Here is a 15,840-nt window from a genome sequence, read left to right on the forward strand (position 1 = left end):
AATGTGTGTGATGCATATTCTGCGATGTTGATAATGCATAAAATGGTACCAGTCTGCGATTATCATGGAGAATCCCCAGATTATTGTTGGGGAATCCCCAGTTCATTGTCCGGGATACAGAGCAGCGGGTGAGGATTTTTTATGAAAGGCAGTGTACAAATATGCATGTGAAGCAGAGCGAATCAATACAGATTGCTCTGGAAGAATAACCCAGTCTATCAAATGGTTGGTTGTTTGAGTGTTAAATGAATAATAATCTTATGAATTCTGTGTTACTTTTATGACTTATTTATGTCTATATATTTTTTCTTGAGAAATTATTCTCACAAAGCCTTTGTGCATTTTTTCCAAATTCTCTTTCATTCAATGATTATTTTATCAAAACAGAATTTTCTTAATGCATTATATGATTTAACTTTGTATTATTTTATGCACTCCTAATTGTTGTTTTTAACCTTTTTGAATTTAAATGAATGTATTAATTGAATTGAAAAAAAGATTGAATTGAAAAATAATGATAGTGGATTCTTATCAGTGGTGAATCCAGTATTTACATGTTTCTTTGAAGAAAATTGACAAGCATACAAGGAAAGGGGAATTCATCACTTATGGGGTGCATTTTTATGTTATTTTTTGCCCCCTGAATCTACCATTTCAACACAGTATACACTGTAGCATTGCGACCAATATCCACTTCAGCATGTGAAGAAATGATAGCTTTTTTTTGTTCATCTTGGGAGGTGGAAAACAAAACTGGACTTCAACTCTCTTAGAATTATAAGGTGTTCATTTAATTTTTTATTTATTTATTTATTTATTTGTTTATGGGGGGGGGGGGGCTCATCCAGCTTGAATGCGCCGGATGAACTGAGCAATGATGTACAAAATGTTTTTAAATACTTCTGATCTGACTGTGCGTATATATGCTCTTATCTAGTTTTTAAAATGAAAACTACATGTAATTCAATATGCTAATTTATGGAAATTATTGAAAAATCACACAAATTTTGAATTTCTTCTGTTTCCACTGGTAGAACTACATTAGGGACACAGTACTTTGAAAATTTATCTCATACATTGTTAATTTGTGGCAATATGTTCAGTCATAAATTCTTTTGCATTTGTTGACCCCCCCTTTCCAGGTCCTTCTTACATATACCCTACCTAAACAAAGTTTGAAGGGGAATTTATAAGAATCAGCATACGAGTTGTTCATCTGTTGACCAAATCTTGGGAATCTAACTACTTCCTCACTGAATGTTCTTGAGACTTGCTATACACTGTTGGTTTTAAAGGCCAAATCCACCCCAGAGAAAAATCAGAAAAACATAAAGCTGAAAATTTTATCAAAATCGGATGTAAAATAAGAAAGTTATGACATTTTATAGTTTCGCTTATTTTTCACAAATATATGCACAATTTAGTCACATGCAAATGAGAGAGTTGATGATGTCCCTCATTCACTATTTTGTTTTTTATTGTTTGAATTATACAATATTTCAATTTTTACAGATTTGACAATAAGGACCAACTTGACTGAACCATAGAATGTTAAAAAATGGTAATTCAACATGTTCAGGGAGAAATAAAACTTTGTTTTACAGGACAGGACAGGACTTTATATACATCATGCAGTCTTCTTTACATTGAAGTAGAAGGCTGGAATAAAAGTGAAATACACCTTGTTTTTCATCTTTACAGATTCACAATTACAATCATAACCCTTTTGCTTGGGCTTCAATGGATGGTAACTATGACATCACAAGTCAGGTGAGCAGTCTTGAACTGGAGCTAAGCGATGAGACTAATCAGACCAAGCTCACTCTTGAAAACCTTACGCAAGACATTGACATCTTTATACAGAACAAGGACCCTAAGCTCGACCAACTAGTACCTGCCAATGTTTCAGAGGATGGAGGGATAGAATACCATTTCAATGTGTTATCAGAAATGGCTTATGTAGTAGTCGAGGTTCTTGTGAACAACAGTTCCCTTTATGAGCCATTCCCAGAACTTTACCTGAACCTTACCCGTGAAGCAACTGGATTGAACAGTTCTGAAGAAGTCTACATCCCCATCTTGAACACCTCATTTCCTGCTGGTGCTGATCCCCCTGTTTCAGCATGGAATGACACCTATAACATAACAGGCAACCCTTACTTGTGGATTATTCCATTTAGTGATATAGGGGAAGCAAGTCACCACCATTTGATTTTGAGTGGATGGGAACTGGTCAATCAGACGGATATTGCAGTGTTTGCCTTTGGAGCTCAATGTGTTTATTGGAATACAGACGAAGAGAAATGGGACACCTCTGGCTGCAAAGTAAGTCGATTAATTAATTGATTTGTTTGTTTTTATTTACTTACTAACATAACTACTTATTTATAAATTTATTAATTGCATGCATTTTAAATGAATTTGGTGTTGTGTAATTTTAAAGAAAAATCAGATAAATTTTCAAGATTCTCATAGTGGTTCTTATGCTGTAAATCAAATGTAGGACTATAACTACCATCAATACAGTACAATCAATAAAATTCGTTTTCTATCACGTCTGGTTTTAGACTTATGGGTGATTCTCATTAAAAAAGGACTCGGAAATATACTTCTTAGCATGCTATGATGTGGAGTGTTCTGCTCTTCGTGTTCTGACTCTTGCCTGTGAAACGGGGTTGTGGTTTGAAACCCAGCTAAGGCCTAATTTCCTTCAGCAAGAAATTGATCCACATTTTTCTGCACTCAACCCAGGTGAGGTGATCTGGGTATATAGTCAGCAGGATTAGTTCCTTGAATGCACCAAATGCCTTTAGGCAGCTGGAGCTAAAGCCAGGGTGATTTTTACTGTGCACATAGAATAGGCAACTAGATAATCCGTACCTCATAAATGCTATCATTTTTATAATTATCATCATCATTATTATTACATTTTAGAATAGAGGTTAGAGTGGACAAAATGTAGAGTTCAGTGCATGGTATCTGACCTTCCTTGGAATGCATGAGTGCTTTACATACTTGATGCTTTAACCTGGGCCCCATCGCATAGAATTTACTGTTGTGGTAACTTTGGTATCCAATCATTACAGGTCGGACCTCTTACATCGCGATCCCATACCCACTGCCAGTGTAACCATCTCTCTCACTTTGCTGCTGGCTTTGTGATTCTTCCCAACACTGTGCACTTCATCAAAGATGCATCTCTCTTTGCCAAGATACTGGAGAATCCCATCACTGCTATAGTAGTAGGATCAGTCTTTGCTCTGTATGTCCTGGTTGCAGTCTGGGCTAACAGAAGGGACAGGAGAGCTGAAGAACAGGTGTGAAATTATCTGACACCATATTGTTGCAACTTTATCATATTAGAGGCAATTATGTGAATGTGCAGAACATAGTCCCAATCCTTTTTTGTTTGTTGGGGAGGAGGGGGTGGGACATTGAATAATTGCTTAAATATTCTTATTCAATCTCAAATAACTAATGTGTATTTATAGCTTGCAACAACAAGTGTCCATAAACCTGACAGCATTCATTTGAACATTCTGATATCCTGCCCTTCTCTCAGTATTTGAATCCCATGAAGCGACCAGGGGAGAATTTCATGAAACAAATTGCAAGTGATTTTTACTGAAATCTTTGCATCTGACTGGCTCAGAGCACATTTGTCAGTTAAAATCATTGACAGGTTTTTATGAAACACACCCCAGTAATACTAGCTATAAAGGTTAGGTTTGATGGAATAAGTGTATTGTTTATCCAATAAAGCTTGTTGTCCATGTTTATAATTTGAGCAGGCTTGTGTGATCTTCCTGGGTGATAACAACCCTGATGCCCAGTACAAGTACCATGTTACCGTCTTCACTGGTATGCGCCGCGGGGCAGGTACCTCAGCTGTTGCCACCATCACCCTCTATGGCAGTGCCGGATCCAGTGAACCCCACGTCCTGGCTGTTGATGGGAAGCGCAAGATCCTGCAGAGGGGAGGGGTCGATTCCTTTGTGCTGGCTACTCATGGTTCCTTGGAGGAGCTGACTGCCGTGAGAGTGTGGCATGATAACACAGGAAAGAAACCTGAATGGTGAGGATTGAATTTCTTATCAAGAGGAATTTCTGAAGCTAGGACTGTATTGGTTTGAAAATGCATGGTTCATAAGAGGCCGGGGGCTTTATGGAAACTGTAGGAATAACTTATTGAGTAATGAGTTGGAGTCATATTGGAAGTTTTTCAATTTATTTTTTTATAGCCAGGGAGATCATGAATTCAAGAAGTTTTGAATATTTTCTCTATTTGTGTAATTGATCAATCTGCCAGCAAATTTGATTGCTTCAGCCCATTTTTCAAGCACCTCAAATGTTGAACTATGATGTGCTCAAGCTTTGGAATCTTATAGAATGTCAAGTGTACAAAGTCTGTTTTAGAGCAATGTTTTAAGTGTATGAGATATAGGTTATGGTCATAAATGGTCAAAAGACAATGCCAGTTTTACAGATTTTCCAAGCATATTAAGTTGGAATATTTGCAAGTGCATACCTTTATGACATTGGAAATTACATTGACAGCACAGGCTAATTGATATAAATTGATTTCCAACACAGGTACCTGAACCGTATCTTGGTACATGATCTTCAGACCCATCAGCTGTGGTATTTCCTCAGTCATACCTGGCTTGCAGTAGATCTAGGAGAATGTACTGTAGACAAGACGATCCCTGTGGCCACCACAGAAGATCTGCGTCAGTTCCATCACCTATTTATCACTAGACTTCTCCGTGACATGAAAGACCACCATCTGTGGGTATCCATCTTCACTAGGCCACCCAACAGCAATTTCACCCGCCTGCAACGCGTTTCCTGTTGCTTCACTCTCCTCATGATGTCAATGCTGGCTAGCATCATGTTCTTTGGAATCAACCCTGAAGATGTGGACGTGGGAGACTCCAAAGCTCCAGGTATGTCACAGGAGATCGGAATGGGAACTATCCGTGTAACATGGTTTGACATCCTTGTTGGCATTGAGAGTGGACTTATTGTGCTACCAGGGAATCTGCTTATATTGGAGATCTTTCGGAATGCTCGAAGCAGGCATCATCCAAACAAGTCTGTTGAGATTGTTGTAGAGACTGAAGATGAAAAATTGGGAGCATCTAAGTCCAAAAATGACGTTCTCACAGAGTCGATAGCTACAGCATCGTCACATGCTTCAGAAAGTGGAGATGTGCCTCACCATGCCGGAGATGGAAGTCTAAACCATCAGAAACCATCACAGACACGATATCCAGAGACAATATCCCAGGAGAAAATCATAAATGACAATGACACTGAGGGACAAATACAATCTGGCTCTCAATCCTTGGGCATTCATGATCGATCTCCAACAAGTGAGCGCTCCAGGTCAGCGGATGTATCTCTAAGCAGCATCCATGTCAGTACTGCCAAGAAAGACCCTCCATGTTGCTGTCTAAGACCATGCTTCAAAGGTGAAGACCATGATGACATGGTGTCATCAGAAGATGATCTTTCATGCAGGACATCCTCTTCCAGAGTCTGTTCTTCCTCTGATCCCAGGCCTGAATCCTCGAGTTCAGCAGCAACAGAGCAGCTCAATGGGCCTCCTTTCTTCATGCGACATGAAGACTACCTCCATCACCATATCAACAAAATGTACGAAGAAATATACCATGCGCCAGAAGGCTACTTTAAAACGGAGGAAGATCGTAAGATGGTGGGTATTGCATTATGCCAAATACATCTCATTAATGATGGTTTATAGATCACCATGCAATGCAGTGTATCGCTTTCATCGATACATCTTTCCCACATATTCAATCTACAATACCTTTAGTGTTGAATCTACAGATAGTGAGGAAAACTCCCGCAGCAGGTTCATATTAAAACATAAGAGGTTTTTATGTATGTTTGGATAGTTACTTCAATTAACTACATCATTTGATTTTGTTAAATGAAGGCGAGAGATTTATTCTTTGTAAAATGATTCAGTAATTTAATTTGTGAAATATGGGCTACATAAAAGCAGCTTTCATAGTGTAAGGATGAAGCCATTGTGCTGAGAGACACTGTGTGCTTCAAAAGGATGTTAAAATGAGCCAGCAACCACCATCGGTAAATTACCTTCCCCTCAAAAACTGCAGTGTTATAGGGGTACTACAGACCCATTTCACAAATGGCACTATTCAGTCATAGATATCTGAATCATGATATATCGCTCAAATTGAAAATTTTATATTAAAGGTGGGTGTTTCATAAAGCTGTCTGCAAGTTATAAGCAATTTTATGAATGACTTTTGATCCTTTCTTGTTTTAAGTGATATGCACCAGATTTTCCATTGGCATTGATTTATAGTTCCTAAGAAAGGGTCACATCGTAAAGTAGCTTGTAGCTTATGAACAGTTTGTGAAACACTCACCAGGATAGTCAACTGAAAAAGACAAGATATTAACAACATTTTAATTAATCATGCTCCAGTTAAGATACGAAAGCCCTTATCCATCAAGTTATCTATCGAGATTGTGTAATGTTTGTCATCTTTTGCTCAGGCATTGCGTAAACTGGAAGAAACTCTCAAAGTACATGGCTGGTATCAGTATCTACCAGAGGAAGAGGAAGGTCATGCCACTGCTGAAGATGACGAGAAGAGCAGTTGCTGCCACGGTCAAGGATGCCTGCCCTGGTGGTTTGTCTACATCGGTTGGTTCTTTGTAGTAGCCACCAACTTGGTTTGTGGCTACCTGGTCATCCTGTACGGCCTTAGCTATGGTCTCCAGACCTCTGTGGACTGGCTGGTCAGCATGGTGGTGACATTGCTCCAGGAAGTCTTTGTCCTGCAGCCTAGTAAGGTCATCCTGGTGGCAGCATTCTTTGCCATCATCTGGAAGAAACATGAGGATGACGATGTAGGTGTGGACAACTTTACAGATGCAGCCACAGGCAAGTATTTTACTTGCAGATGGCAAGTATTCAAATGCGGGCTAACAAGATCATTGCGCATTTTGATCAGTAGTCTGACCTGGAATCAATCAGAACTGTTCATTCAAACTAGCGAATAATCGCTAACACTTGTGTTCCAGGGCCCAGATGGTCACTTTGGTAGATATCCCTGCTTGCACTATAATAAGAAATTAGTAATATTTCTTTCAACACTGTTGCAAATAACCGAGGAAGTATATAGGCAATAATGCAAAAAGCAGAGAGCTTTATGCAATTCTTGTAAAATAGCTTTGGTGCATCAAATGCACAAGCATTTTTATGACCACACCAAATACAAAGGTATGAAGCACGCTCCCAAGTTAGTAGAGCCAGAGACTGATGATCAGGGTATCAATATATTCTATGAAAGACCAATACACACAATGCGCCAACGTTATTTATTAAGATCGTATATTATTAATATTATTATTATAGACACCAAAGTAGAAAGTAGTTTGTGTATAACAACTCTTGGTAACATTTTACTGGCAGGCATTTTCATGACCCCACCAAATGCAAAAGGGAAAGGACAAAGGCGTACAATTGCCCGCTACTACCAGCCACCCCCTATTGAGACTGTCAATCAGGCCAGAGAACGAAGGGAAGCTGAAGCCAAGATGTGCAAGATGCTGAAAGAACTTCTTGGACAGATTCTTCTGGTGGTCCTAGCCTTAGAAGTTGCACACTTCCAGAGAGACCCTAACGCCTACATGTTTCACCAAGCCATGACGGACACCTTCACTGGAGGATTTGAAGATGTGAGTGGTGTTTGTCCCTTTCTCAAAGATATTTGTAGAAAGTGGTGTGATATTATGTCAGGGATTAAGATTGGGGTTAGGTAGGATGTGGAGGTAGAAATTCACCTAACGAAAATTGCCGGGCCGTACTATATTACATGTATCCTTAAACCATCACAGGATTTGTATGGATCTGATACCATTATCACATTCAATGTTGGCTTGAAATGTGGAGCATTGTAGCCCAGTGGTATTTAGTTTCTGGACTTTGAAACATAGGGTCATGGGTTTGAATCCTAGCCATGGTGTAAATTTCTTCAGCAAGAAATGAATCCACATAATTGTGCTGCACTTGACCCAAGTGAGGTAAATGGGTACCTGACAGGAATTTATTTCTTGAAACGCGGTGCGTGACACAGCTGCTCTGCTAAATCCAGGGTAATTACATGTATGCTGCATTACTGTAGAGCATTTATTCGTCTGTTAAAGTCAGTGTTACGTGCTATGTAAGTTCATAAGGTAAGTTCATAAGGTAGTATTTATTGTCCAGATAAATAAATAAGTGGAAATTTGCATTTTTACATGGTATTGAACATACATAACATAGCATAGAAAATGAACATATTTACAGAAAATCAAACAATCACATATAGTCAATTATGATATACACGTGCAAATGCTACCCACTGGGTAGCATTTGAAAAAAATACTGTTATTGACATTAAAATTAAGATTGAAATGGAAATCTGAACTGAAAGTTAGATATCGGATATTGAATTGAAATTACATTAGAATTGTAATAAATCAGTACTATAAATCTTCACAGCGTTGTCCACTTGTAATTGTTATTGTTATCAGTATTTACATATTATTTTTATTTTCAATATTGTTGTTTTAAAGAATTAACATCAACTACCCGACAAGGTAAATTTACATTATTAGGCATATCATTATTATACAATCCCTTCCTCATTCAGCATTCGGATTGAGCTTGGCACGAATGAGTTTAAGAACCTATTTGTTCGACAACGTGCTGACCGTAGTCTATTACCAGATCTCATCCTTTCGTAGTTTACATTCAATGGGTGATCATTATTGTATAGTATCTCTTTTGCCTTTTCAAGTATTCTGTTTCGACATACATCAGTGAGGTTTAGGTCGTGTCCTGTTATTTTTTCTGCTTGTCTGACCATTCTACTTAGTATATTCAGTATATTTTGATGATTCCTTTAATATCTTTAGTAATCCAGGGTTTAATATTTGGGTACACCTTAATCGTTTTACTTTGTATATGTAAATCCTGACAAAAGACGATGTAATCATTAACTGCACTTGTAATTTCGTTTATGTCGTCCGAAGCTTCAAAGAACACATTCCAATCAGTTATTTGAAAGCATGTTTTGAGGTTGTCAATTGTTTCATTATTCCACACTTGTACCACTCGTTTCTGTACTTTTTGCGTTTTAAGTTTCTGCCGATATTTTGGTAGCAAGTGTATTACGTTATGATCCGAAAGTCCTATTCCAGGTCGAATTACGGTCTTATAGGAATCTTTAACAGAACAGTAACATCTATCCAATATATTCCCTTCTCGTGTCGGCTTGTCAATTACTTGACAATAGTTCGGCAACATAGCTTCCAGTCTACAGTGATTAAAATCACCGAGTACAATTTTGGGGGAGTCCGGTGATTCAGCTTCCATCTCCCTAACTTTATTTTGAATAAGCTGTTCTGCTTCATTTTGATTAGCATCGGGAGCAATGTAGACCAGAAATAAATGAACTTGGGGAAATTCTCTGGGCAAGTAGAACGGGCGAAGTGACACACATAGCATTTCCAGATTTTCGTTGCATGTAGAATTTTTAATTGTAAAGTTCGTACACCATCTATCATTTACATAGAGACATATCCCACCACCACGTCTTTTCTTGGTTTGTTGAAATGAACGATCCAATCTCGCTACATTAAAACCATCTATTCGTATACAATCGTCATTAATGTCAGGGTTTAGCCATGTCTCTGTAAAACATATTATACTCGAATTCCGGAAATCATTAATGTACCTTGTTAGAGCTTGAATCTCATCCAGTTTATTGTACAGTGAACGAACATTGCTTAGTGTAATTGCAGGTAATGGGGGTCTGTTTCCCCTTTTCCTAATTCTGTTGCGGATCCCTCCGCGTTTCCCTCTCCGCTAAGCAAGTATAATTAATATGAATTCTTTATGAAATGGTCCCAAGGTTTCCTCCATCAATGACATGTACGTGTACTTGGAAGAATCGTTTGTACCAGAGCTTTTTGGGGAAAACAGGGGATATCTTGGAGATGAAAGCACCTACAGAGTAGGACGAACTAGAATGAGGCAAGTCAGGATATCACCAAGTAAGTCTAAAACTGGTTTATATTTTGCTTCTCGGGCGTGTTTCATCATATTGTGGGATCCAATAACATTCCTTGGTCTTGATTGGCTGAGAAGCAGTGTTACTGTAGGATAAAGCAAGACTTGCTGGATAAAACATCCAACAGGTCCTTTCATGAAATGTTCCCCATGTTACCAATTGGCTAGTATGACAGTTCAAGTTTACAATATATGCTGCTCCTATTCCTGCCAATGTAATATCAACCTGTTGCCTGTTAGTACTGATTAATTCCCTTGTGGGAATCATGAATGTAGTAGTCAACAATTAGTTTTAAGATGAATTATTTCTATTAAATTTATTTTGTTGAGGAAGAGGGGGAGGGTTATAATTCTCGTAGTAATTTCCTTTTGCTTTAATAAATTATTTTGAGTGAAGCTGGCTCACTAATTTCATTTACGATGCAGATGCATGTACTCCAGCTGAGCGTGTAAAACATCTTGTGAACTGTACTGGCTTGTTAGGATCTCAAGAACATACCGACAGACAGACTTATAACAAATCCTGGTCAGAACTCCTGAAAGACGATACAGAATTCGAGGTGGGCATCGAGTCATTTGGCCCTTGGAAGTTCACATCATCAAGAGCATCCTGTGGAAGCTATCACATGGGTACAGTTGGTTTGTATACCCGCGGTGGCTACATCCAGGTCCTGGGTTCGACTGCCCGCAGCACTCTTCGCATACTCCAGGAGCTTGAGGATCGGAAGTGGTTGGATGAGCTCACTAGGGCTCTCTACATAGAGTGGACAGTCTTCAGTGCAGATGCTGAATTGCTATGTGTATGTACAGTCTTGTTTGAAGCAACCACTATGGGAAATGTGGTCTCAACAGGGGAGTTCCATGCTTTCAGGCTCTTCAGCACGGATACCTTTGTGGACAAAGTCAACTTGGCCCTCCAGAGTATCTATCTATTGGTGATCCTTGCCCTGATCCGCTTGGAGGTCAGAAAACTGAGACGCAAGAAGAAGGAGTATTTTCACTTCTGGAACATTCTGAACATTCTGACCATAATCCTCTCAATATTATCTGCTGTATTCTACTGCCTGTGGGCAACAGCTTTGCACAAGACCATGCTGGAGTATACCCAGGATCCGTCCAAATTCACCTCTTTCTTTTATGTTATGCTCATGGACCAAAACTTCATGGCCTCTACAGGTTTTCTGGTATTCATCAACACAATCCGTTGTGCCAAGATCCTGCGGTTCAACAGCAGTATCCAAACGGTGAATCACACATTCAGCAACATATCTCACGAGTTCTTTGCATTTACTCTGACAGTGTCCATCTTTCTGTTTGCCTTTGCACTTCTCTTTTGTCTGACCTTTGGTTCAGATGTGATGGATTTCAAGGACGTGGCCTTCTCCTTTCAGACAATCTTCCTCTTCCTGGAGGGAGGCTACGAGGAATTCATGGACGTCAGTGAAGCCCATGCCACACTTGGTCCACTTTACTTCATCTTCATGACATTTACCCTGTTCTTCCTCTTATTCAATTTTTACATTCTCCTCATTCTTTATTCATTCCGGGATGCAAGGCGTGTGCTCCCTAATGTGGATCACAAAGATGTGCTGGGAGCACTTGTAGACTGGATATTTTCAGTTTGTTCCATCAAAAGATCACCCAGGAAAGACAGTACTCAGAAGTCTGTTTCAATATTCAACATCAAGAGGTGAATTTTGATGCAGAGCTACTCCATATAGAAATTAGTAAAGTGCAGTGAATGACTCAACGAATGAGTGGAGTATGGAGTGTCATATACAGGGTAGAGTAAAAATTTCCAATTGCATTCAAAATGATTTTTGCAAACATCAATCTACACTGTAACTCGGTAAATTGCCAATATTGTAACTCGTCCACTCACCTCATGGTCTACTTTTATTTAGTCTTAAACCATTCCCTCCATCAACATTTTGTTTAACAACCATTTGGTCCATTCAACATTTGGTCCAATCATCGATCACCTTGTCTAATTGCCATTTCGTCTATGACCATTTCATCTCGTAACCATTTGGTCAAATATCCATTTAATTTTCATTTATTTTGCACAATTTAACAGTTATTCCAACTAGACCAAACGGTATATGCACTAAATGGCTATTGGACCAACTGGTTATTAGACCGAATGGCATTAGACTATGAGTAGACCATGTGGTGAGTGGGCAAACTGATGGTACACCGAATGATAGTAGACGTGTTGGCAATTGGATGAATTGGCACTAGACAAATTGGAAATAAACCTGTAACTCTAGCTGATCTCACTAGAAATGATAAAGTCTATATGACTTCCAGTTTTTCCATTTGCTTTCTTAAATGTTGTGACAAAACAAACAGCTTTATGGAACACTATCCATCTCAAACCAAATCTAAAATATAGCTATTGGAAATTAATCAACGTAGTGCACTGTTCTTGCCAACACAGCAATATGCTATGCTAATAATGCTATTGTTACACATGTTCAGATAATATTTTGTTGACATCTTAATAAGCCTCATTCAGATATGATGTGCCAAAGCTTGTCATTTTTTTCCAATAGTGTTCAGATATGGTTCGACATATTGCATTACATATGCTGTTAAATATACATTATATGCTTGAAATATCAAGGAGGATCTAAAGTTGTGCGACAAATACTAATGACATTAAAAAATCTCTTTAATGGTTTCATGAGATGTGCCATACCAAGTCATGATTATTACCTCAGCATGATTCATGTTGAATGATGAACTATCTCCGTAATTTGTATGTACAGCTCTTGGTGGATTACATTGACTTTTTCATTTGTGTTGAACTTGTGGAAGAATTTGATTGGTCCACTTTTTGGTTTTGCCTTGCATTAAAAAAAAGGTTGCTTGTCTTTGCAACAGTTTTGTACCTCATATTGTATTGAGTTTGTACAGAAAAATGCTGGAGTGATACGATATGTTGCTGACCTTTGTAACAACATGTCATAACAAGTCGTTCTCACGTCATATGTAATGTAAATTACATGTACATATAGATCAAACTGTGAAGTTAAGCAGAAGTTTCCTTTAATATTTTGTCACATTAGTGTTTGTGGGAAAAATGATCAGATGTATGAGTAAAGCCACAGGAATACCAATATGAAAGGTAAAAATTGATTATCAAGATATCTGTAAATAGTATAGTGCCTTTCATGAAGTGGTTAAGGGCTTGCTACCCATGGCATAAAGGCCAAATCCAAAAACAGTTGATATGAATAGAGAACAAAATAGAAAAGTGTATAAACACTATAAGTGACATCAATATCGCGGTGGACTTAGCCTTTAATTAGATTATAGGTGGAAATTTATTTCGTAATTCTTACACATTTGGTAATACTGTTTGAAGTACATGATACTTTAAGGTGAAGTTCACCCTGACAAAAAGTTTATTGTACAAATAGCAGAAAAAGTAATAAAAATTGGTAAAGGTTTGAGGGAAATCCATCAAATATTTACAAACTTAATAGAATTTTAATTTTTGGATTTGTGACGTCATATATGCGAGCATTTAAAAATCAATAAAATGTCATTTTCTCAAAAAATTGAAAATGATTTATATTGTACCTTCAGCATATTCAACAGACAAATTATTTCACACCTGCTCCTGAACAAAAAATTTTAGTCATCATGAACCATTAAAATGTTGAAATTTATTCCTTTTATATTACCTAACATAAGGCAGCTACTCGTATATGATGTCACAAATCAAAAACTTCAAATTCTAATAAACTCTCATAATCTTTGATGGATTATCTTCAAACCTTCACCAATGTACTTTCATTACTTTTTCTGGTATTTTTACAACAATCTTTTCATCAGGGTGAACTTTTCTTTAATATGACATGGATTTTTCACCTTAATCTGAATAGCTTGTCTGTACCTGGTCCGGTGTTTCATAAAGCTGTTCGTAAGAGCGACTTTAAGAATGACTGGTGGACCTCTCTAACACTTTACATGATCACCAAATTCAATAGTGAATATTAACCACGAGAAAGGATCACCGGTCGTTATTAAAGTCACTCTCAACTTACGAACAGCTTTATGAAACAGCCCCCTGCTTTAGAGAGTCAATGTTCTTGAAGCATTTTGAATATGTACATTAAATACTTGTTTATATCTTGTCTCTAAAATGCCTCATTCAGACAATAATTGTTTATCTTTGAACCAAGGCTAAACATGGAATAACACATTTAAGAGTTTGTCTTGTTGTCTGAAAATGTGTATTACATGTATGTAATGTAGATTTCTATTAATCATTGAACATTGTCTTGCCATATTTGAATCGTTTGTTGCAATACATGTACTTAATAAAGATTTTCATTGATACATCATAAGGCATTTCATTTTTTCCCTTGTCGTACAGCCCCCTCCCGCACATGATAAGTAGCCCACATATCAATATTTGAATGCTTGTAAGTAGCCCACATATCACCATTTGAATGCTTGTCTAACTGCCAGTACCAGCTGCCCAGAAACATTGGTAGCGCTAACAGAGCACTTACAGTCGTGATTCTAGGTAACGCAGCAACATTACTGGTTGTAACAGAGGCCTCTTTTAGTGCTAGCAATGTTTCTGTGAATGTATCAAAGGGGTACTCCAGGCCAAGAATAATATGATTTGAACAGATTTAAAACATTCAGACAAACAAAACACTGAAAATTTGATAAAAATTGGACAAGGAATAACAAAGAAGATTTTGAAGATTTGCATTATTCCGGTGAAACAGTTCTAGGCATGTCTTCATGAATATTCAATGAGCAAACTGATGTCATATCCCCACTCATTCTTTTGTATTTTATTATATGAAACTACCAAGAACTAAAACAATTGGATTGACAACTGATTAAGTGCATTAGATATTCATATCATTCACACATTGTAAGAAAAAACGAAGCAATGATTTGATTTCATGTGGGGATAAAAAAGGAAAGTGGGGATGTGACATCATCAGCCCACCTAATGAATATTCATGATGACTTGCATCCGGGACTTGCATATGACTGTTCTCACAAAATATTGTTAAATTTTTGTATCCAATAACTTTGTTAGTTTCGATTTTGATGACATTTTTCGGCATTATGCTCTGTGAATTTTACTCTATTTATTTACATATAAATATTTTCAGCCCGGAGTACCCCTTTTAACAGACTTCAATATTTTTCCTTCAAACTAATGAAATCATATTCTGATAATCTTCACTATTTCATGAGATGCTGGATATTACAATCCTAATTCTATGTTAAAAACCCTAGTCAGTTTAGAATCATTTGATGCTTTTATGTGAATTCACTGTAAATCTGCCATAGCTTTCCCCAAATAAAGAGAACAAGGAAATTCACACGTCATGGAAACCTTCTTTAAAAAAATCACACTGAACTAAACTCAGTGACAAAATAAAATTTTCATTCCACCTAGAAATATCATTCTTCAGAGCTCTGTAAATAGGTCCAGGAAATGATATCCTGAGCTTTTTAGTTTCTCTTGAGAGTTTTGCATGCAACTTGACTGACTTTAACGAACACCTGGATAAATACTTAAGGTGTGTCATACATTGGAAATTAAACACAATCTGATTGGTTATTTCTTTGTCTTTGGGACAAAGAGCAAATGAAGCAATCTTGATTGGCCATTCCCTCCTTGAAGATTCATAGTACATCTTTGGAACACAGTCCCTGGACTGGTAGCTTTCTGTTATATG

At 37.6% G+C, this 15,840-nt stretch overlaps 2 protein-coding genes across 2 annotated transcripts in view; one reads left to right on the plus strand and one right to left on the minus strand.

Moving 5' to 3' along the window:
* LOC129277834 (queuine tRNA-ribosyltransferase accessory subunit 2-like) overlaps positions 1-15,840 on the minus strand; it is a 102,046-nt gene that overhangs the window by 11,487 nt on the left and 74,719 nt on the right. The gene's annotated exons all lie outside the window — the stretch shown is intronic.
* On the plus strand, positions 65-14,427 carry LOC129277348 (polycystin-1-like protein 2). The gene is made up of 9 exons (XM_064110009.1): positions 65-85; positions 1,702-2,325; positions 3,087-3,317; positions 3,792-4,075; positions 4,594-5,719; positions 6,553-6,943; positions 7,475-7,740; positions 9,960-10,101; positions 10,544-14,427. The coding sequence occupies exons 1-9, from the start codon at positions 65-67 to the stop codon at positions 11,809-11,811; spliced, it is 4,353 nt and encodes a 1,450-aa protein (XP_063966079.1). The 3' UTR covers positions 11,812-14,427.

Source organism: Lytechinus pictus, chromosome 15 (assembly GCF_037042905.1).
Source record: "Lytechinus pictus isolate F3 Inbred chromosome 15, Lp3.0, whole genome shotgun sequence".
In the NCBI taxonomy this organism is placed as follows: Eukaryota; Metazoa; Echinodermata; class Echinoidea; order Temnopleuroida; family Toxopneustidae; genus Lytechinus; species Lytechinus pictus.